The sequence below is a fragment of the Danio rerio genome, chromosome 20 (assembly GCF_052040795.2).
Source record: "Danio rerio strain M-AB ecotype USA chromosome 20, GRCz13ab, whole genome shotgun sequence".
Taxonomy (NCBI): Eukaryota; Metazoa; Chordata; class Actinopteri; order Cypriniformes; family Danionidae; genus Danio; species Danio rerio.
Window position 1 is genome coordinate 52,406,530 of NC_141040.1, and position 24,478 is coordinate 52,431,007.

At 36.8% G+C, this 24,478-nt stretch overlaps 1 protein-coding gene across 2 annotated transcripts in view; it reads left to right on the forward strand.

Moving 5' to 3' along the window:
* The window catches only part of LOC100002633, a 37,968-nt gene that overhangs the window by 5,302 nt on the left and 8,188 nt on the right, over positions 1–24,478 (forward strand). For both annotated transcript variants that reach the window (XM_087298951.1, XM_087298952.1), the window contains 2 exons: positions 13,957–14,112; positions 22,589–22,942. In XM_087298951.1, coding sequence (XP_087155077.1) covers positions 13,957–14,112; positions 22,589–22,942 — 510 coding nt within the window. The remainder of the gene's footprint in view (positions 1–13,956; positions 14,113–22,588; positions 22,943–24,478) is intronic.

Consider the following 24,478-nt stretch of genomic DNA (forward strand, 5'->3'; position numbering starts at 1 on the left):
ATCATAGCCAGTTTTAAAATTCATTCAAGAGTTCACACTTAGCTCATGATTTATATATAGCTTGTTTGGCATGCTGTCCCGGGAGAGAGCCCTGAGCCCAAGAGATCCTCGAGCCCAGTGCTCCCCCTTTTCGCATGGTGAATGGAGATTGAGCTCAGGTTGATCTCAAATTCCCCCGCTGCTGAGGCCAAGGCCAACTTCCTGAGAGTAAGACATTAGAAAAAAGATTTAGGCTTATTTTATCTATAATATAGAGCACATTTTGATGGTGGGAGGAAACCGGGGGAAACTCACGCGGACATGGGGAGAGCATGCAAACTCCGCATAGAAATACCAGATGGCCCAGGGAGGACCCAACGCCATTGATGTTCTTGCTGTGAGGCAACAGTGCTAGTCACTGAGCCACCGTGCCACCCATTCTGGATAAAGGTGGAAGAAGGGGAGGAGAAGGGTTTCTTCCAGAAGAAGATAGTTGTATAAAGGAATTGAGGATATATATACAGGGTTCAACGCTAATGATTTTTTATACGGGTCCGATCGGGCCATTGCTTAAGATTTTTACTTGCCCTGTCAAAATTTTCACTAGCCCCACCAAAAAAAACTAAAAAGTTAATAGCTATTTCTTAGCCACATATTTTAAATAGTGGCAAAATTATGCCTGTGAATCTAGAATTTAAACATTTTAAATATGTTAATAAATGTATAATGAGCAAAATTCAAGATTCAAGATTTTTTCAAGAGCAGTATGAAAAATGTGCTGGTGTTTTAATGCAATTCTAAATAACTTTTTATAAAAATGGCTTGCCAAACTGACAACTGTTTTTTTGTTGTTCTTTTTTTCAGTTTCTTAATTTTGTACCCATGTAATGGTCTGCTTCTAAGCCTTTAGAAACGTTTTCTTTTAGCCTCATTGTTTAAATTTGCCACCATGTTGCCATCTTTTCACTGTACTGGTTGTTACCAGGTTACAAAAAAAAAACAACAAAAAAAAAACATTCTCATCGTTACTGGCCGATAGGGGCCAGTAACAATCCTGTCTACTGTCCCGAGTGTCTTTCACACTGGCCCTGGCCACCGGGCAGTCCTTATTGTTGAGCCCTGATATATATATATATATATATATATATATATATATATATATATATATATATATATATATATATATATATATATATATAATAGTGACTTAGGATCCTCTGATTGGAGCATCATGATTAGTTAATGTGGACCAGCTGGGTCAATCATGAGCACCTGCTCCTCTCGGAATTAATTTAAAATTAAACTTCACAAAATTAATTATTTTGTAAAATGAATCAAAAAATAACCCTAAAACCTGTTTCCAAAAATCATCAGAACATTTACAAGTACAAAACAGGTGTAAAAGACTTTCAGGCTCAGTGTTACAAAAAGAACAGTGTGGTGAGATATCAGTTTTCAATTTATTAATAAATATCCTGCAGGCGCAGCACCTGTGTAAAATTTTCAAATTAATTTTTTTTTACCTTATTTGAGAGTAAAAACTTATTACTTTTTGACCAAATATCATCTATAAATGGTAAAGAAAAATATTGTTTCCATGTCAAAATGGCTTTCGGGAAACAATTTTGAATTAGACATTTTCTGATATGGAAGTTTTTACATTTTTTATTTAAGATAACTCTCGTTTGCTCTTTATTTGATGTGCTTGAGCTGAACCACTCTCACTGGCAGAGCGGTCATTCATTCGTTTTCTTGTCGGCTTAGTCCCTTTATTAATCTGGGGTCGCCACAGCGGAATGAACCGTCAACTTATCCAGGACGTTTTTCCAGCCCATCTCTGGGAAACACAGTCATACACTATGGACAATTTAGCCTACCCAGTTCACCTGTAACACATGACTTTGGACTGTGGGGGAAATCGATGAGTCTAATTTCTAATTTCTAAGATGACTTAAGAAACTCTATTTGGAAACAATTCATAACTTTACATACAGTAGGGCTGGGCGATAATTCGAGGATGATAATCATCACAATAAGACAAAACTATACTGACAGTTCGATAAAGTCTTGCATAAAGTCGTGGACAGCGAGGCAGTGGCGCGGTAGGTAGTGCTGTCGCCTCACAGCAAGAAGGTCGCTGGTTCGAGCCTCGGCTCAGTTGCCATTTCTGTGTGGAGTTTGCACGTTCTCCCTGCCTTCCCGTGGGTTTCCTCCGGGTGCGGGGTTACATTGGTGCCGTGACCCAGATGGGAGTGAGGTTTAGGGGTTTGAGTGTAACGGAGGTCAGCTAGTAAGTGATGTGCCGGTAAAATATGGAACAAAATCAATGCCTAAAGTCTTGAATTAAAAAGCTTGTTGAATATCACAGACTGAAAAAAATAATACACCGTATTAACAAGTTCTTGCATTTTAATGACTTGAATTCCAGGGTTTGTATTTTTAGGTCCTGAAATTTAACATATCTGTTTATTTAAGCTGTGAATATTTCAACGAAAAATATTTCAAACACGTTTTCATACTTAAAAATTCAATAATTCATATTCAATTTTCAGATTTCACTTAAAAAATATTCAATACCCTTTAAAAATACGATGTATAATATTCAAAAGGTCATTTTCAGTTCATTTTATTTCAGTTCTAATATTCGCTTCCATAAAAAAAAAACGCCCCATCCATAACCAACCTTAAATCATACTGAACTCTGTTTAACATTTCCGAGTAAACTGTTTTGTGACATTCTCATAAAATCTCTCTGGTTTTGAAAATCTTTGTTCGTAATTGTTCTAGCCCTGATCAATGTTTATCTATTTTGTATTATTATTATATTTCCTCTCCTGTTTCTCATACGTTTATTCTTTAGCTGTCAATATAATACTTCGCGTCTATGGAAGAAAGAGTCAATAAAGATAGACAATGTTTAACATCATATTCATCAAACGACGGATTATGTGCAAGTAACCGCACAGGTCCGAGCAGGTAACGAGGCAGCATGGGAGATAAACTCCGATAAGATTGCAGAACAACGTCTGTCACTGGATCTGAGGAGTGAGCTTTACGCGATCACCAGCTGGCTTCAGTTACATAAGGGCAAATATAGATGACTAAAACCTCATTCACTCATTTTACTCATACTTTTTATTATTTATAATGTCCAAGGCATTGATATTAAAATTGAATGCTACTTTTTTGCCTTTATTAGCCTTTTTCTCGCCTGTTTACTGGGTTAAAAATCTTACATTATTCCATCTCCACCTGCTGGTGAAAGCTAAAGCAGCTGGCGATCTTCACTCTGCAATCTATTGCTTCTCCTGCAGTTCCCGGATGTAATGTTGAATTTTATCAGTCGAATTTGATCCACTGAATTTATGGAAGCGAATATTAGAACTGAAATAAAATGAACTGAAAATGACCTTTTGAATATTATACATCGTATTTTTAAAGGGTATTGAATATTTTTTAAGTGAAATCTGAAAATTGAATATGAATTATTGAATTTTTAAGTATGAAAACGTGTTTGAAATATTTTTCGTTGAAATATTCACAGCTTAAATAAACAGATATGTTAAATTTCAGGACCTAAAAATACAAACCCTGGAATTCAAGTCATTAAAATGCAAGAACTAGTTAATACGGTGTATTATTTTTTTCAGTTTGTGATATTCAACAAGCTTTTTAATTCAAGACTTTAGGCATTGATTTTGTTCCATACGGTAAAACCTCAGTCATCTGACCTCTAAAGGTGATCTAGCGACAAACACTAGAGGTCATGGTCTTTAGCCTCCTTATTAAGGCTGATTTATACTTCTGCGTCAACCACCGGCGTATGCTATGGCGCTGACGCATAGCCCTTCGCCGTGGCCATCGCCGTCACTGACGTGCACCTCTCAAAAAATGTAACTACACGTCGCAACAACGTGTAGCGCAAGCTCTGTGATTGGTCGGCTTGGTAGCGCTGACGAGTCTGGGCGGGACCGAGAGCCGCGCGAATGGCGCGATGCTGCGCGAGCGGTTGTTTACAAGTGTGGAGTCCTGTGAAGGAGCTCCGGATGGAAAGTTTTGTTTTGTTTTGTGTTTACCTCATAGTTAAAGTTGTTGCACGTCCGCCAGTTCCTGCCTCAAAATGAGCGAGTGTGCGCCACTTGTACATCCCGGAAGTGTTCAGAAAAAGCAAAAAAGTAGCGAAGAAACTCGACACAGAGGAACATTTACACCTCACTGCCAACTAGCGTTTCGGAAGTGTTAATGCAGACTGACAGAGACAGCGCGCAGAAGTATAAATACACAGCCACGCGCGTTGCATGCGCCGCTGGTTACGCCGGTCACCTTACGCAGAAGTATAAATCAGGTTTTAGAGCAACCGAACTACATGCGGAAGGTCGCTGGTTCGATCCCAGCTCGGAGTGGGTTGGGTGGTGTAGGATCGGCGGGGTTACACTTATTATCAAACTATTTCATATCTTTAACAGGAGGAAATTCAACCATAACTTAATGTTAAAACAGCTATCATAACTTTATTTGCTAATATGTGTTTCTTTTTGGATTCTCGGAAGCTATAGACATTAAAACAGGGATTAAGCTTGGACCGTTGTTTTTGTTTACATGTATCAGAATGGTCTACAGTGCAATATCGATGCTGAAACGATATGTTACGCAGCCCTAGTGTATAAGCTCTGGAGAGTGAGATGGTTGAACAATCGTGGTGTATTTTTAGAGCCGCTCTGTTGCTTGTCTTCCCAGCATTTTGACGTCCTGTTCCTTTCACTTTCATCTGAGAACTTTCTTTTAACTCTTCTATTTTTAATTCTGTGTTTGCAGCCGGTGCTGTAGTTTACATTCTCCTCCAGTGAAACGCAAAAACTGCAACTTTATTATTTATTTTGCCTTTGACATTAATAGATGGTTTTATGCAAAGCGACTGGCAACAGAGGAACTTGAGCTATTTGTCACAGAGCCAAACATTCATACTGCGCCCGGTTTATTAGAAAGCAAGACTTGGAAACATATCTTTAAAGGCTAAATTATTAGTCATCCTGTGAACTTTTGATTCTTTCATAAACATTTCTCAAGCCCTATTTAACAGAGAACATTTTACCAACATGTTTTAAACATAATAGCTTTAATAACTAATCCCTCTTACTCATTTATTTTGTCTCTGTCATAATGGTGCATAATATTTTACTAGATGCTAGTATTCAGCTGTAAGTGCAATTTAAAGGCTTAACTAATTCGGTTGACAAGTTATTAGACAGCAGTGGTTGGTTCATACCGGCCAACACTGCCGTTTTTTCGGGATTCTCCCGAAAAATCCCATCACCATCCCGTTTTTGTTATTTACCCCAGAAAACTCCCGTTATTTCAAACAACCCCAATTCCTCATCCCCTGCGCCTGGATCTTCAGAGAGAAATGTTGGCAGATATGGGTTGGTTCTGTAGCCTATCAATTTCCTAAGGGGGCTAATATTATTGACCTTAAAGGTTTTTTAAGAATGTAAAATAATTTTTGCTTTAAAATAAGCATCAAGACTTTCTCCAGAAATGTCTTGGTTACTTACTGCAGGAATTGAAAATAATGAAATAGACGCATCAATGTGAAAATCATTTGACTACTTGGTAAAGAAAAATCTATGAGTTTATGTACAAGTGTTCTTCTGACTACATTAATAAAATGTTACTGATATTATATTGACATACAGTTGAAGTCAGAATTATAAGCTCCCTTGTAATTATTTTTTGTTTTTTAAATATTTGCCAAATTATGTTGAACAGAGCAAGGAAATTTTCACAGTATGTCTGATAATATTTTTCTTATAATATTATTTGTTTTATTTCGGCTAAAATAAAAGCAGTTTTTATTTTTTTTAAAAACATTTTAAGGACAAATATTATTAGCCCTTTTAAGCTATATAATTTTCCGATAGTCTACAGAACAAACCATCATTATACAATGCCTAATTACCATAACCTGCCTAGTTAACCTAATTAACCTAGTTAATCCTTTAAATGTCACTTTAAGCTGTATAGAAGTGTCTTAAAAAATGTCTAGCAGAATATTACGTGCTGTCATCATGGCAAAGATTAAATAAATCAGTTATTAGAAATGAGTTATTAAAACTATTATGTTTAGTAATGTGTTGTAAACCTTCTCTCCTTTAAACAGAATTTGGCGGGGAAAACAACAAACAAACGGGGGGGATAATTCAGGGGGGCTAATAATTCTGACTTCAACTGTATATTTTATCCAAAGCATTAATGTTCTGTAAATAATTTAGATAAAAATGAATCTTTTCTTGATTTTTTTTTTAGTTTGGAAAATATTAGCATATAAACAGATTAAAATGCTCTTAAAGGGATAGTTCACCCAAAACTTAAGACTCTTTAAATTTACTCACTGTTTACCTGCTTCAAACATTTATAAGTTTCTTTTTTCTATTAAACAAAAGAAAGGAAACCTGTAACCATGTGTTTTTCTTTTGAAGTCCAGTTACAGGTTTTCAGCGTTCTTCAAAATATCTTCCTTTGTGTACAACAGAAGAAAGAAACTCATAAAGGTTCGGAACCACTTGAGGGAGAGTAAATAATGTTCATTTTTGTGTGAAATATCCCTTTTTAAATGTTACTTCAGAGCGTTCAGGGTAAATTAAAAAGTAACATGGCTTTTTAAATGGAATGTTTTCGATAATTTGAAATTTTTCACAACCTAATATAAATGTCTTTATGCATGTCTTAAAGCACAAAACTTTTAGAGCGTTTCGCACCTGTATTTAATGTTGTCCACTTGAGATCATATTAATGAAAAATTGAAAATGCACCTTAATACATAATGTTAACAGGACCTTTCTCATTTGCTATTCTCTTTAATGTTTCTCACATTTTAATGCATTGTTGCCTCAGATGTTGTGCTGGTTCCACACAATCTTATGGCAATTCGTAACTTTTTGATTTAGCGGCTAATTCGTACAAATTCGTACGATTCAATTCGTACAATTTAGTACGATTTGCAAGGTGTCACGCCTCCTTTTTAAAATCATAAAATTTCTAAACTGACAAAACGTAAAATACTTACGTTTTCTTTGAGATCAGGCTGGCTGGTTACCTTTAAAGGGGAGTTCCAGGTTTAATTTGTGATAATATCTACTAATGGAAATCATTTTGAGAATTCATCCAAAAAAAAGCTATACATTGTAGGTCGAGCAGGTTACATCCAAATTTGCATGCATAAACATGGTAAATGATGCATGACAGAAAAACAGGAACTACGTCAGTGGCAGATAACTGCAAGCTGAAAATAATCTCAAACTGACATATTTCAGCTAAAATGATTTTAAACTTGATTTCAAGAGTTGTTTGTGGCTAAAACTGTTAGAAATGTCTAATAATTAAAAATGAACTGAAGTCTAGCTAACATAAAATGTGTACGACAGATGAAAAACGCAAGGCTAAAAAAAGCTACTAAAATATTTTAGTTATAATAGCGCTAAATCAAATATAAAACACTAATGCAATGACAAAAGCATCTGATCGTGACAGATATCAAAAATCTAAACTAATAAAACAAAAAAATAAAAAAGCGTTTAATAAAAATTGAAAAAAATATACAATATATATATATATATATATATATATATATATATATATATATATATATATATATATATATATATATTAATTATTAATAAATTAGTTTAGGTTAACTTAATGTTATGAATTAAATAACACTTAAACAGCAAATGGTAACTAATCTAAAATAAAATTAACAAATACAATTAGAAAAATCATTTTTAAATATGTAACAAATTAAAAGAAATGACAAATACAACAAAATAAAATACATAAAAAGTGTATTAAGATGTTTTGAATTACTTTAACGTAATGTTATAACTCGAATAAAACAAAACAAAAAATTTAACTAACCTAAAATAATATTAACAAATAAAGAAAATTAGATATGTAACAAAAAATCCTAATATAAATTACATTAATACAACAAAATGATTAAAACTACTATTAATACGCTAAAAGCTGTTTGAGTGGAGAAATCCTATCAGTGGGTCACATTGAATCTGATATAAAACTTTAACACAGCAGTTGGGATTGTCCATATTTTAACCAAATTTGTTTTTGAAACAGTCAAGCATTTTAATAGTGGTGTAATAAAAGCTAAATAACAATAACAGGACAACTAAAAGTCTAGCTAACATAAAATGTGTATGATAAATGAAAAATGCAAGCCTAAACAAAACTGCACAAGAAATATTTGAATTATAATGAAGCTAAATCAAATATAAACTGCTAATGTAATGACAAAAACAGATGATCAAGTGACAAAAACTAAAAAAATTAATAAAACAATAAAATAAAGTGTTTAATAAAAAGTGTATTAAGATTTTTTTGTTTACTTTAACTTAAAGTTATAAAGTAAATAAAACTAAAATAAAAATAAACAAATGAAGTAATTAAAGTAATAAAACGAACAAATAAAATTAAGAAAATCTTTTTTAGATATGTAAAAAACTAATAAAATTGACATAAATGAAATAAATACAATAAAATAAATAAAACGTGTTTTAAGATTTTGTAAATTACTTTAACTTAATGTTATAAAGTAAATAAAATGAAAATAAAAGGCAATTAACCTAAAATAAAATAAACAAATAAAATTAGGAAAATTAAATATGTGAAAAAAATGACATCATTACAAAAAATGACTAAAACTACAACTAATACGCTCAAAGAAGCTTTTTTTTCAATCAAAATTTGAGTGGCCAAATTCAATCAGTGAGTCAGATTTCTGAAATGAAATTTAACCCAACAGTTGGGTTTGTCCATATTGTACAATAAAAAAAATAATAAAATAAATTAATAATGTGTGTTGAAATAACCTACGGCATTTTAATAGCAGTGTAATAAAATCAGAGAAGGGCATAAATTAAATTCCTAATGCTGATTTTTGATTCCAGCGTTCATCTCCAATAATTACCATTAACCATAAATGCTTCTTTAAAGAGGCCTGATGTGAATAAAAAAAGTGGAGTATAACGCTGTACAGCCTTGTGATACACTCACCGGCCACTTTATTAGGTACACCTGTCCAACTGCTTGTTAACTCAGATTTCTAATCAGCCAATCACATGGCAGCAACTCAATGCATTTAGGCATGTAGACATGGTCAAGACGATCTGCTGCAGTTCAAACCGAGCATCAGAATGGGGAAGAAATGTGATTTAAGTGACTTTGTGGCATGGTTGTTGGTGCCTGACAGGCTGGTCTGAGTATTTCAGAAATGTAGGATGTTGGTGGTGGTGTAATGGTGTGGGGGTTATTTTCTTGGCACACTTTGGGTCCATTAGTACCAATTGAGCTTCGTGTCAACGCCACAGCCTACCTGAGTATTGTTGCTGACCATGTCCATCCCTTTATGGCCACAGTGTCCCCATCTTCTGATGGCTCCTTCCAGCAGGAGAACACGCCATGTCATAAAGCGTGAATCATCTTAGACTGGTTTCTTGAACATGACAATGAGTTCACTGTACTCAAATGGCCTCCACAGTCACCAGAGCTCAATCCAATAGAGCATCTTTGGGAAGTGTATGTGCAGCCAACAAATCTGCAGCAACTGCGTGATGCTATCATGTCAATATGGAGCAAAATCTCTGAGGAATATTTCCAGTACCTTGTTGATTCTATGCCACGAAGGATTAAGGCAGTTCTGAAGGCAAAATTGGGTCCAACCTGGTACTAGTAAGGTGTATCTAATAAAGTGGCCGGTGAGTGCATTATTTTAGCTATGTTCATAAATCTCACACACACACACACACAGTGGACAAAATAAACTGCAGATTAAGAGTGAGAATATAAGAGTGTTAGTGATCATGACTAGGCCACTGTGAGTCTGTGAAGCGTCATCATAATCTGATCTGCTCGGCGCTGCGCTTTAATGCCGTTTCCCTAAGAAAAGAAAAGTGCTGAATCAAGCTCTGAATCAGGGTTTGTGACCCAGAACAGGCGGTCATTGAGGAGCCAAAAGAGCTGCGGTGAAGCGCAGGGTGTGGTGCTCAGAAACCCTCAACAAACCTCCCCCAGGATCCTGAGGCTAATGCAGCAAACTGAGTGTGTGTTTGAGTGAGTGAGTGAGAGAGAAAATGTTGCCTGTGTGTGTGTGTAAATATATTTGTATATGTGTGTGTCTCAAAGAGAGAGTGTGTGTGTGTTTGATAGAAAGACGGAAAGAGAAAGAAAATGTGTATGAGAGTGTTTACATGTGTTTGAGTGTAAATATAGTTGTATATGTGTGTGTGTGTGTGCCTGATAGAAAGACAGAGAGAGAAAATGTGTGTATATTATATGTGTGTGAGAGAGAGAGGTTATGAATGTTTTTGTGTGTATTTGTGCATGAAAGAGTGTATGTATGTGTGCATGTATGTGTGTATATTTGTGCGTGTGTCTATATATATATATATATATATACATATATGCGAAGTGTAAGGGGTAAATATCCCTTTGAATGAATATTTTTTTTAGGACCAGACTCGAAACAAAGGTGTAACAAAAATTTCCCAGAATACACTAGCGACAGTTTTGCTCAACCCGGTAGTAAGATCCACAAACTAGTATTTTTTGTCATTATTATGAATATTTACAACAAACAAACACATGTTAATATATTCATAGCCGTGTTTGTGTTTTACCGTCATGCTTTTGAAAAATTACCAACCTACGGCTGCAATAGCAAACATGTTGTGTTGTGCGTTACCATGCCAAATTCAACAGGCCAAAAATAGAAACCTAACCTTTACCGTACACCACACTGCTTTATACCACATATATATATATATATATATATATATATATATATATATATGGGGGGGGGTGTATCTGAAGAGCGTTGGGGGTGAGTTGAGCATGACATACCTGAAGAGCTGGGAGGGATGTGGTGGAGAGGGGTGTATGTGACTTATTTAAGTACCAAGCGGGAGACGCGGGATTTCCGGGAGATTATCATTCATTTGCGGGTATCCGGGAGTCTCTGTGCATTTGCGGGATACTCCCACAACTTCCGGGAGACTTGGGATGTCTGTCAGTGATTTCTTGAAGATAAATACCAAAAAAAATTGCACAACTAGAATAACTACATCTGGCGTGATCGTCTGATCTCACACGAAGCAAGAGATCACGATGACATATGATGACGTGTGCAGGTGTTGTAGTGCCGCCCCAATTCTTAGGGGTACATGTTGAAGCCCTTCCCCTTCACACTTGGTTTAAAAGGGGAAGGGGTAAGGGTACAAAAATAGAACTGGGATTGGGCTTAACTGAGGGGGCCCCAGAACAGTGTGGGCCTTAGATCCGGCCAAACTCCCCATCCCCCCTCTCCCACGGTGATGCTGCTGTATAGACAGACAGACAGGCAGGCAGACAGACAGACAGATAGATAGATAGATAGATAGATAGATAGATAGATAGATAGATAGATAGATAGATAGATAGATAGATAGATGTCTGTGTACTAAATATATTCATTCATTCATTTTCTTTTCAGCTTAATTCTTTTATTAATCAGGGGTCGCCACAGCGGAATGAACCACCAACTTATCAGCCGGTGCCCTTCCAGCTGCAACCCATTACTGGGAACCACCCACACACTTTTGCACACACTCACATACACTACGACCAATTTAGCCTATTCAATTCACCTGTACCGCATGTCTTTGGACTGTGGCGTACGAGTATATATGAGTGAATGTGTGTGTTTGTGTGAGAGTTTGTGTATGTATGTGTGTGGGTGAGTGTTTGTGTGTATATTTATGCATTTGTGTGAAGTGTAGATGTGTGTGTGAGAGAAGATGAAAAATGTCCTGGATATATTAAAGCCCGTCTGTTAGACTAAGGCCGACTGGAAACGCAGAGCAGACTCTAATCAGTGCAGAAGGTGAGAAGATGAAAATAGAAGAATAACTGATAAGAAAACAGCCTGCTGACAGACGAGAGAAAGAAAAGCAGAACAAATCAGAACATTTATCAAGTCAAACATTTTTTTAATTCTAGACACAAAACAAATACTTATTATATTGCGCCGACTCGCCACATCATCGTACAGAATTTTGAAGTAAATAAAAATTACTAATAATAATTCAATTCAGTTCAGTTTATTTGTATAGCACCTTGTTCTGCTCCCCAAACTTTCCTGTCTGTAAATCTCCACTGTCCTGTCATTAAAAGGTGAAAACCCCCAAAAAATAATTATTAAGAAGACGGCTCTTCTCATAGGATAAGAAAACTCAGCTATGAATAATAATGAGAAACCGACGCATCATCACCCCACTAGCAGTTTTGTGCTAGGTCATAGATTTTGATCCCGCCCCAAAAATGTTTTAAAACCTGGAAGATGAAATTAGCTGACAAAAACTCAAAATTATCCAGTTTTCCCCACAATTAAAGCTGAGAGGGGAAAACAATGTCTTAACTGATGCTCAACACACACAAATCTGTTAAAAAAAATAAATAAATTAAGTACTCGAGGGTTTCTTGAATCTTTCAAGGGATAGTTAACTCAAAAATGAAAATGACCTCATTACTTACTCTTCCTGATGTGGCTTTAAATCAGTTCCTTCTTCTGTTTAACACAAAAGAAGCCATTAGTTTCCAATTTAGAAAACAATTACTATGGCCACAGCCATATCACCCTGCAGCCCAAGACCGGTTACTCACTAAAGCTAAGCAGGGCTGAGCCTGGTTAGTACCTGGATGGGAGACCACTAGGGAACACTAGGTTGCTGTTGGAAGTGGTGTTAGTGAGGCCAGAAGGGGGCGCTCAACCTGTGGTCTAAGTGAGTCCTAATGCCCCAGTAAAAGTGAAGGGGACACTACACTGTCAGTGGGCGCCGTCTTTCGGATGAGATGTTAAACCGAGGTCCTGACTCTCTGTGGTCATTAAAAATCCCATGGCACTTCTCGTGAAAGAGTAGGGGTGTAACCCCGGTGTCCTGGCCAAAGTCCCTCTATCGGCCCATACGATCATGGCCTCCCAATCATCCCCGTCCACTGAATTGGCTCTATCACTGTCTCTCCACTCCACCAATAGCTGGTGTTTAGTGAGCGCACTGGCGCCGTTGTCCTGTGGCAGCCGTCGCATCATCCAAGTGGATGCTGCACACTGGTGGTGGTGTGGAGAGACCCCCCCTCATGATTGTGAAGCGCTTTGGGTGTACGGCCATACACAATAAATGCGCTATATAAATACACATTACATTACATTACATATGGAAGTCAATGGGTGCCAGCTTTATTAAAACTACCTGAAAAATAAAATAATATAACAGAAGAAACAAACTCAAATAGGTATTAAACAACTGAAGGTGGAATAAATGATGACAGAATTTTCATCTTTGGGTGAACTATCCAACACGATCTCTCTGCAATTCGTAACTTTTTAATTTAGTGGCCAATTGTTATACCAATCTCATTCCTACAATTAAGAATGATTTGCTCATCCCCCAATGACGGTTGGGTTTAGGGCCGGGATTGGGTGCTACACCTCCTTTTTAAAAGCGTACATATTTTCGTACGACTAAACTTGTATGAATTTGTATGAATCAGTAAAACGTAAAATACTAACGTTTCCTCGTGAAATCAGGCTAAACTATCGCTATAAATACTATTTTTCTGAATCACCAACTGCAAAAAAAAAAAAAAAGACGTTTCTTAAAACGCCTCCTCCATCAATCAGTCAGACAAACACACGGCAATACCTCCTAATATAATGACAGAATTAATTATGAATATTTGTCTGGTTTTGTGCGATTATGAAGCAGATCTGAGCTCCGTTAAAAAAATCACCTCATTTTTAATTCATGATAATACCCTCTTTTGTTCATTGAAATGAGCAGATAGCTTTAAATATATGAAAGTTAGCTAGCTAGCTTGGATAATCTGTGTCCTGATTTGACTCTTCGCATGATCATGTCTGCATGTCGTCTGCAGCTTCATCTCATTTATCTGTGAAGAGGAAAGACGGCGTGTCTGAAGTCAACATGACCTCAGTTCTGCAGACGATGGAGATGGACTTCAGTAATCAGACACAGCCTCCTGTTAACAACACCAGCACTGAGTCCACGCCGCACACAAACACTACAGCAGGTACAGCACTCATTCATTGATAGTTTTCACGTGTCGGACTCGTCACACCATTAGAGAAACTGTAGGATAACTGTTGTGCAATAAGATTTAACCCAACAGCCAGAAAGGAGAAATGTGTTGACTTGTGCTAAATGCTAGCATCATTGTGGGCTTTTTACACATTTTCTATTCTAATTCGCAGGTTAAATGCAATTAAAGTATACAGGGTGGGCCATTTATATGAATACCCCTTGATAAAATGGGAATGGTTGGTGATAATAACGTCCTGTTTGTGGCACATTAGTATATGTGAGGGAGCAAACTTTTCAAGATGGGTAATGGCCATTTTGAAGTCGGCCATCTTGTTTTTTCAATAGGAAGAGGGTCATTTGACATATCAAACTTATTGGGAATTTGACAAGGAAAACAATGGTGTGCTTGGTTTTGAAGTATTCTTTCACGATTTATTTACAAGTTTCTGACCACTTATCCGTAGTTTCAGGTGCTGCACATCTTGTATCCTCACACCATAGACACTTGCCTTCAGATGACCCCAAAGATAAAAGTCTAAGGGGGTCAGATCGGAAGGTCAGAAGGGCTAATAATTCATATGTAAATATGGATGTGAACGTATTCACTAACAATTACGATGAAAGATAAGCCTGTGTTATTTATTTCAGTGGCTGTTATCCAATTAACAGAATGTCGTGAATTAATTACTCAGAGAGCCGTGTAATAATGTGAATTCACAGGTACTTTAAGGACCATCTTTTTTTCTCACTCTCGGTTTGACTATTGACTATTAACTAAGTCATCTTTTCCTGGAAATCTCTCAGATATGCTGCTTCATAATTCAAAATGACAAGACAAGACATAACCGGTTTACAACCACATTAGAGAGAGTAAATGAAAGACTTCATTATATGAATTCCTCCCTAAAACCACTTTACTACTCCTGACCTGAGAAAATAGATCCTTTATAAAACAATCAATGGCTCTGAATGGCAATAGAAATGGATGAAGACATAAAGGCAGTGTGTGAGAAGGAGAAACGCAGTGTGAGATCTGACGAGAGTGTGAGAGTTTGACTCCTCATGACACAGAAAGCACATACACTGAATGCTGTTCACACACGCACACATTCCACATGCACAGACTCGCTCTGTCAAACACACTAGCTGGGTTTTCCATCATTTTACCGCATTTTTAAGTATCATATGAGAAAGCAGTGATGGATTATAAAGCTTGAAGTATTAGAATCGCTAACTTCTCAAAAACATCCCTTAATTCGCAAAAAAAAATATATATATATTACACTTTTTACTTTTAACACTGTTTGCTGTTTGTTTAAACTACTTATTTAAAATAAGATGATCCATCACAATTCTTGAGTTCTTTTAGGAGGGCAACTTAATTGTTATGTTGAACAATTAAGTTAAATTAATCAATTTGTGTTGGGACAACATGAAGGAATTGTGTGGAATCCAGCATTTTTTACAGTGAAGTAATGCAACAATGAAGAAAAAGCTGCTGTAAGAAAAAGCTACTTCTTTCTTCACAACACATTACCTTAAGTATACATTTTGTAATTAGAAAAACGTGCAAATGACAAACTTTACAATTAACTATGAGCATCACATTTAATTAAATGCTAAAATATTAGTATTATTGTTAATAAGAATAATACTAATGCGTGGTGCGGCCCGGCTGTTTAGACTGACACCGACACAAGAGCTGCGTCCCAAATCGCATACTTATGCACTTTTCTACGCCATTTTGTAGTATAAATAGTGTAAGTAGTGTGTTCACACTGAAAACTCTAAACATAATAAGTGCACTTTAAATACCCGGATGATGCACTCATTCAGCCGCTAAAATGAAGTGTGTAATGATGGACACTTCACGCACTCAACGACCACAGGTTTGCTCACGTAGCGGAAGGGGCGGAGCTATCGGGCGCACATGTTTCATAACTTTATTTATTTTGGATGGTGAATGCAAAATTCTCCTACTAGAGTGATTATAGCGCCTCCCTATGGTGTATGCGGTTATACTCACGGCAGGTTTTGTTTGATAATTCTGGTGTTTATTTCACTGATTTGGCGACCGTCAAACGTCATCAGGGAAACGGTTTGAATTTCCGCTTAGTAAAAAAACATTAGTGTGCCATTTGGGACGACACTACATACATATACTATCCTGTTGAGTGTGTAAGTGCATAAGTACATAGTGCATGAGTGCATAGTGTGCCATTTGGGACGCAGCTAAAGAGTCATGGTGTTCATTAGTTTCTTTTAATGACTGCAGTAAAAAAACTGAACATTTATTTAAACTGTACAAGCGTTAAGCTTAAAATGTGCATTTATATCTTTTTTTTTTATTATCTGCTTTTGTCACTGTAGTGTATCTTAATGGGTGTATTTACTGACCTAAATCAGTCTTGTACAGCCAGAGGGAGTATTGCTGCTCTGACAGCTAAGTTGGGTCAACGCTAGAGATTCTTCGATCAGTATTTTTGCAGCCGATACAGAGTACTGATTCCTTGTCTTGGTGATCGGCTGATACTGAGCACCGATTCTAATGCGTCAAGCTTTATAATGCATTGAGCACATTTTCCCTCTAAATATGAACCTTAAGAGAAGATCTTGCCTTCACTTAGAGAATAAATGAAGGATGCTGCATATAATCCCTTAAACACGCCTTTTATAACCATTTAGGGGTAAATGTGTCATGGCCAGAAGCAGCTTTACAGTAATAGTTTTATAATTCATCCATTAATTTTACTCTGGTTTAGTCCCTTATTTATCAGCCACAGAAAATAATATGATACAGAGATAAAAAATTGTTATAAAAAATTACAAAGCAATTTGGAAACATTGCAAAGGATGAAAGAAGAATTGAACATGTTTCAAGAAAATGTTTGGAGCTCACATTTGGTGCATAAGAATTAAAATGCCCTCCTATAAATCTAATACTCCTTTACTGAAAGGAAAAAGGTCTTTATTGACCTTATTCTCCGCAGACGATCGGGCGCTGCCATTTGAATCTTTTTGGCACGAGACTTCCGGTCTCATTCACTTCCATTCATTTTTAGACATTAAAAACTGCTCGTTTCGTTGTTTGATGTTGCAAACTGATATGTCCATGTTGTATTATTCTACTTGGTCTATATAGTCATGCAAACATTTGTTTGTAGAGCAAGTAGTTTGACCGTTTTTTGCCGTTTATTATTCCTTGTCATTTCTCCCATAGGCGACTGAAACGGAAGTTCTTAGACAATCGCGAAAACAGGCGCACTTCCACATTTGAGAATAAGGTCAATACTACTGGTATTTCAACCCAAATATGGACAAACTCAACATTGGGATAAATTTGGTCCCATTTAAATGTAACTGAAATAATAAACTCAGTGGCTATTTCTGACCATAATTTTCCCAAAATTGGTCTACCCAGTATAGTATATTTCTAAGATTATTTGATATTTAAAAGTTCTAAAAACACTGAATTTATGTAAAATGTAATCATTATCATCAATTGTTTTCAGTCTCACTTATGAATCTCTTTACATCTCTAAATTCAATTTAGTTTTCACAATTCTGAGTATACGATTACAAGTTTAAAACAATAACTTGCTGTTTTGAGTTTATGCCTAACAATCTTTTTGCAATCCCCATTTGCACTCTCATAATTGTTTGCAGATATTCAGTACATTATGAATGACCCCATTACATAGTATTCTTTGATTAATAACTATTAGCTAAAGTAGGAATGTGCACAAGTATTCGATTAATCGAACGCATCAGCGACGATCGAGCATAAAAACGATGATCAGTTGGCTCTAAAATTAAATTGCTGTCATTCTTTCTGATTGTTGTTATGCTGGTATTTGGGCCGTAGTCTAATATTTGATTGGTTATGGCTGCGGGCGAGGCAGTGGCGCAGTAGGTAGTGCTGTCGCCTCACAGCAAGAAGGTCGCAGGTTCGAACCTCGTCTCAGTTGGCGTTTCTGTGAAGAGTTTGCATGTTCTCCCTGCCTTCGCGTGGGTTTCCCCTGGGTGCTCCGGTTTCCCCCACAGTCCAAAAACATGCTGTACAAGGTGAATTGGGTAGGCTAAATTGTCCGTAGTGTATGAGTGTGTGTGTGGATGTTTCCCAGAGATGGGTTGCGGCTGGAAGGGCATCCGCTGCGTAAAAACTTGCTGGATAAGTTGGCGGTTCATTCCGCTGTGGCGACCCCGGATTAATAAAGGGACTAAGCCGACAAGAAAATGAATGAATGAATGGTTATGGCTGCAGGAAGTTGCGGTCTAGAAACAAGACCGGAGAGCAGATTGATTATGGCTTTTAAAGTGCGAAGCGATGTCTGGCAACACTTTAAAAAACTTGACGAAAAAACAGTCAAGTGTAAGATGTGCAGCGCCACACTCGTCTACAACTCCACGAGTTTGATGCGTTACCATCTTGCACATAAACACAAAAAAGGAGACGATGCCGGTGCCACAACCAGCAGTCAGATGAGCATAAGAAATTCAGAATTGACCATCACACAGAAATACGACACATGTAGGGCAGAAAATATGACGCAGCTAATAGTAGAAATGACAGCAAAAGACTTGCTGCCTATTAGTTTTGTTAAAGGTTTCAAATGTTTAATAAGTTACGTTGAGCCCCACTATACTGTCCCATCTGGCACAAAGCTTGTGCATTAAAAGATGTGCACTAAAATATTATTTAAAAATGTAATGTTATGTAATTGTCGCTATGACGCACACACGCCCCGCCTCTTGCTTAAGCTCCACCCCAGATTAATTGATTACTCGTTTCTCAAACCTGTGGATTAATCAAAATGAAGAATGATCAGAAATGCCCATCCCTAAGCTAAAGGTGTTTTAATCTTCTCTTTTCTTTGATCAAGTCTTATCTTGTCTAGTAGAGTATAAGCCTCGATCGCCACTGGTCTGCTGCCCATTAAAAAAAGAAAGAAAAAAAAATGGGTGCATGACGTCCCCAGTGGGCAAAACTGTAATTATTAGCATGTTTCCATGGAGACCTCAGGATAAATCCACAAACACAGCAGCATATGACAGATCTGCTGACAGAAATGTTGTGAAATCACTGAAACTGCACAACACAACATACAAACTGAGCCAGATAAAGACAGATGAAACGCCGCTTTGGGCTTGTTTCTCTGTTAAATTCATGAGCACATGACTCGGCTTGTTCAACAGTTTGCTGGGTGATTCAGTTTTTCCTCAAGTCTTTGTTAAAGGCATTTCCAAATCCTTTCAACTCCTGAAATGTGATATTTAGTCAGACAAATCACAGGAAAAACCATCTGGAATTGGACTTAATTGTGGATGGTGGTTGTTTTATGATGGACTGAGGGTAGGGGACCCTGCAGGGTTGCCAAGTCTGTTGTTTTCCCACAAAATTAACTGATTGTCACTATTTTTTATCCTGCGGGTTAAAGTAACATGCATGGATATGGTTGTGTTAAAATATTTTACTCTACCATTTTAATATTTTTTTTACCAAAATGTATGTTCTACCAGTGATAAAAACTGCCCTGTTAAACTACTAACTAAACAAGTATGTATATAAGCTACACAAGAAAATCAGTTGATTACAATATAATTAGTAGTTTCTTTAAGGCAGTGGTTCTCAAACTGTGGTACGTGTACCACTAGTGGTACGCGGGCTTACTTCTAGTGGTACGCGGATGAATCACCGAGTAATGAAAGAAAAAATTAATACGATTTTAATCATTTGATGCATACGATAACACCGATATGATCAGCATTGGCTGTTCTCTAAAACCTACGATCAAAGCGCTGTACTTAGAATGTTTACTTTAGTGCATCGCGTCATCAGCTGCAAAAAACAATTCAATTGGCGCAAAACTAGAGAAAGAGTGCATGCAGAGCTGATACTTTCTAGAGCAGTGGTCTCCAACCCTCGGGCCACAAACCGGCACCAATCTATAGATTCTATAGATTAATTGGTACCGAGCCGCACAAAAAAATAATTAATTCCGTTTCATTTATAATCTGAGTCTGAAGGATTTAATCATTTATTTTGAAAAATCGTTTATTTTGAAAAATGACAGTATTCTCTTGTTACATCTCGGTCACTTGAGTGCCAAAATTTAACCCACAGGCTAGCAAAATGAGTACTGCAGCACGACGTGCTTGTGTATTCCAGGTGAAAACATCTTAACTTTTCAGAATGCCGCATCACGAGTCACGTGACAAGAACCGACTGGACAGCTTCATATTTTGTATGGAATATAATTTCGTTGAATGAATATGGCTCTGCCTCATTTTCGAACTGTGCAGTGCTGTAGCTCCCTAATTTGGCCAACTATGCTACTTTATTTCAATACTGGTGATTACGGTGGTACTTAGAGAGACAATTTTTTTCTGAGGTGGTACTTGGTGAAAAAAGTTTGAAAATCACTGCTTTAAGGAATTATTTTAGACTTGAAAAAAAGTAGTTTGTGTTTTACTTTCACCCAGTGGTGGAAAGAGTACTGAAAAATCATACTTGAGTTAAAGTACCATTATCTGACTAAAAATGTAGTGCAAGTAGAGTAAACATATCTGTTGTAAATATTATTTGAAGTATGAGTAAAGAGTAGACCTTTTAAAAGTACTCAAGAGTAGTGAGTATTACGTTGTGAAAAGACGATGCATTTACATGTAATTTGTGGACGTGTGTGTAAACGTAACATTCTGTAGTGCGTTTAATGATTGCCCAGCAGGCACACAACATCATAAGACATTAATATTAGGTTAGATTTAGGTCGTGACGACAGGTGACCAAAACTCAATGTCAAGCCAGTGTCTAATGCTGCGTTCACACCAGACACAGAAGAAGCATCAAGTGCGAGAGATTTACATGTTAAGTTAATGCAAAAAACACGAACAGACATCCTGTGGCTATTTCTATTTGACTTGAGATTTTCTCCGGATGTTGGTAACAACCAAAGAAATCCACACATGCAAAGAAAACAAATCTAATTAGTTTACAAATGAAGTTTGTGTAATAAAATAAAATGACGCAGGAAAAAAGTATTGAACGCATAAAGAAAAGGAGGTGTAGTTCGGCAGTGAAAGCCCAAACAGCAGCTGAAATCTCTCGGTATTCTTCAGCAACTCTCTGCCCTTTGTCAATGTAAATGAGCATTAACTGATTCAGTCCAACATCTACATTAGCTGGAGGATAAGGATGAAACCAGGGTGGACATTTCAGCAGGACAATGATTCAAAACACAGCCAATGAGACTCTCAAATACTTTCAGAGAAAGAAAATCAAGCTGTAGAATGGCCCAGCCAATCACCAGACCTCAATCCAATAGAGAATAAAAATAAATAAAGCTCAGATTGATAGACGAGACCCACAGAACCATCAAAATTTTCACACTCTGTTAAAGTCTGGTAAAAACTCACCCCTGAGCAATGCATGTGACTTCATTCTCCATATAAGAGGCGTCTTTAAGCTGCCATCACCAAAAAGGCCTTTTATATAAAGTATTAAACACATTTCAGCACTTCAGTTCTTTCTCCTTCTGTCATTGTTGTTACACAAAACTCATTTTTCAGATTTATTTTATTTAATAAAAATATTATTAAAACAAATATTGTTTTATTTTTATGTTTGTGTTGTTTGGGTTTTTACCAAAAATCTGGTTAAATCCCATGTCAACAGCTCCTTTACAAATATTATTCCCAAGAAAATACATGACATGTTCAATACTTCTTTTTCCCTGCTGTATGTGTATTTAGGACTATTTGTTTTAGTTTATTAGGGCAACACTATCTCTAACGGAAAAGTACCCTCCACATCAAAAGCTACTCGTCAGCCCACGGTTCAGGAAAGATCTAAAAAAAAAAAACAATCGCTTGAACAACCAACATCCAAGCATGCTATAGACCCGAACAGTGCAGGGGCTTACTCAGCATCCACATAAAGAGATCCAGAGACATGTTGTAAAGAAATCTCTGTTTTTTAAACTAATGAAGACAGCAGAAGTCAATCATTTATTTGAATTATTTAGCCAGACATGTTTACTGTTGGCTGCACAGTGGAGCAGTGGGCAGCATGTTCGTCTCACAGCAAGAAGGTCACTGGGTCAAGCCTCGGCTGGGTCAGTTGGCATTTCTGTGTGGAGTTTGCATGTTTTCCCCGTGTTGGTGTGGGTTTTATCCAGATGCTCCGGTTTCCCCGACAAGTCCAAATACATGAGGTATAGGTGAATTGGGTAAGCTAAATTGTCCATAGTGTATGTGTGAATTGGTGTGTATGGATGGTTTGCGGCTGGAAGGGCATCTGCTGTATAAAAACATATGCTGGATAAGTTGGTGGTTCATTCAGAATTTTTATTCAAAATTTTCCTGCCATCAGATCCTTATACCAGCCAGAATTTCAGAAATCTGGAGTTGCTCAATGTTTTATGTGTTTGCTGAAGTTCTGACACAGATGTCTACTTTATCATCAGGAATTGTAGTGAACTCAACAACCCCAATGGAGGACATCAGTTTCTCCAACAACGTCACAACCAGCCAAAACAAGTCTGATGTGTCCCATGTGCAGAATCACACAGCAGCCAACACAACAACACCAACTATACTCCTGCCATTCACAACCCATAAGTCCCCAACCAGCCTCAGCGCCACCATCCACACCATCACTACTGCATCCAGCAGAACAACACACTCCAGCAATCCAGAATCAAGAGCTGACCTATCATCCACTGCGACCCAAAACGCACAGACGACCACGAACAGCAGCAGTCCCATCCAGGCCAGAGCACACATGGACACCCCATCAGAACTCAACATCGGAGATGACGGTAAGTGAACATAGTGCCTGTTCCTGCTTTGAGTTTAAGTCCATTCTTGCAAGTTTCTTTCTATCTATCTATCTATCTATCTATCTATCTATCTATCTATCTATCTATCTATCTATCTATCTATCTATCTATCTATCTATCTATCTATCTATCTATCTATCTATCTATCTATCTATCTATCTATCTATCTCTGTCTGTCTGTCTGTCTGTCTGTCTGTCCGTCCGTCCGTCCGTCCGTCCATCCAAGCTCACAAATAAATCACTTCCAAAACAAGTTTCTTTTCTGTTGGTATGCCTGAGAAAATTCACTTAACCAACTTGAATGTTGATTATTTTTATATTTAAAAACTTACTTTTACATACTTTTTGTGCTTTTCCGGTGATTTTGCGACTTTCTACTAAAATGACTGGATTTAAGCAACAATAAACAATCAAAAATATGTAAAAAATAAATATGGCACACCTTAAGAATTTCAACTTGGGAGAAAAATAAATGCATATATACCACACACATAACTCACACACATCTCGAAATGTGAAAGTCTTTTTCATTGCATTTGGCGTGCGTTATTAAATTCCATAACACTCTCACCAGTCCTTACTCCTTATTTGTGTCTAATACTCCAGTCTGTCACGGGAGCATAAATGAAATGTTCATGAGTGAAAGTGAAACTGAAGTTACCGAAACTGCAGTTAACGTCACCCAAAATGACAGGAAACTCTTACATGAAAGCACTTCACATAAACATCTCAGTACTCAGTAGTGCCTTCGAAGTAAGTGAAAAATCCAGAAGGGCATCCTGTTGATTTGATTCAAAAGGGCACTTTTTTTGTCAGACGGCTCACCAGTCAGGTATACATCCGCGCTAAAATATCGAGGCGAAAGTCAACATAGCTTGCGTAAAATAGACCCAGCTCCCAACCCAACTTTGAGAATAGATTAACGGCGATATTTTTTTATTGCGCTATAACAGCCCACCACTATATATATATATATATATATATATATATATATATATACATACAGTGAGGACATAAGTATTTTATCACCCTGTGATTTTTCAATATCTCCTACTTAGAGATCATAAAGTGGTCTACAATTTTCATCATAGGTGCATTTTTACTGTAAGAGACAGAATCTAAAAATAAAAATCTGGAAATCAAATTGTATGATTTTTTAACAATTTATTTGTAAATTACTGTGTCAAATAAGTATGTATGTATGTGTGTGTGTATCTCTCTCTCTCTCTCTCTCTGTGTGTATATATATATATATATATATATATATATATATATATATATATATATACACACACACACACACACACACACACACACACACACACACACAGACACGTGTATACATGTATATACACTTTAAGCATGTTTAACTTTTTAAGACTCCACGAAAACCATGATATTTCAATAATGACTTGTGATGTATTAATTCTTAATAAATCTATTATAGTTAATACATTCAAGTACACTGTGTATTAGTACAGCCAATTTGATGTGTTTAATTTCAACTTATTTTAT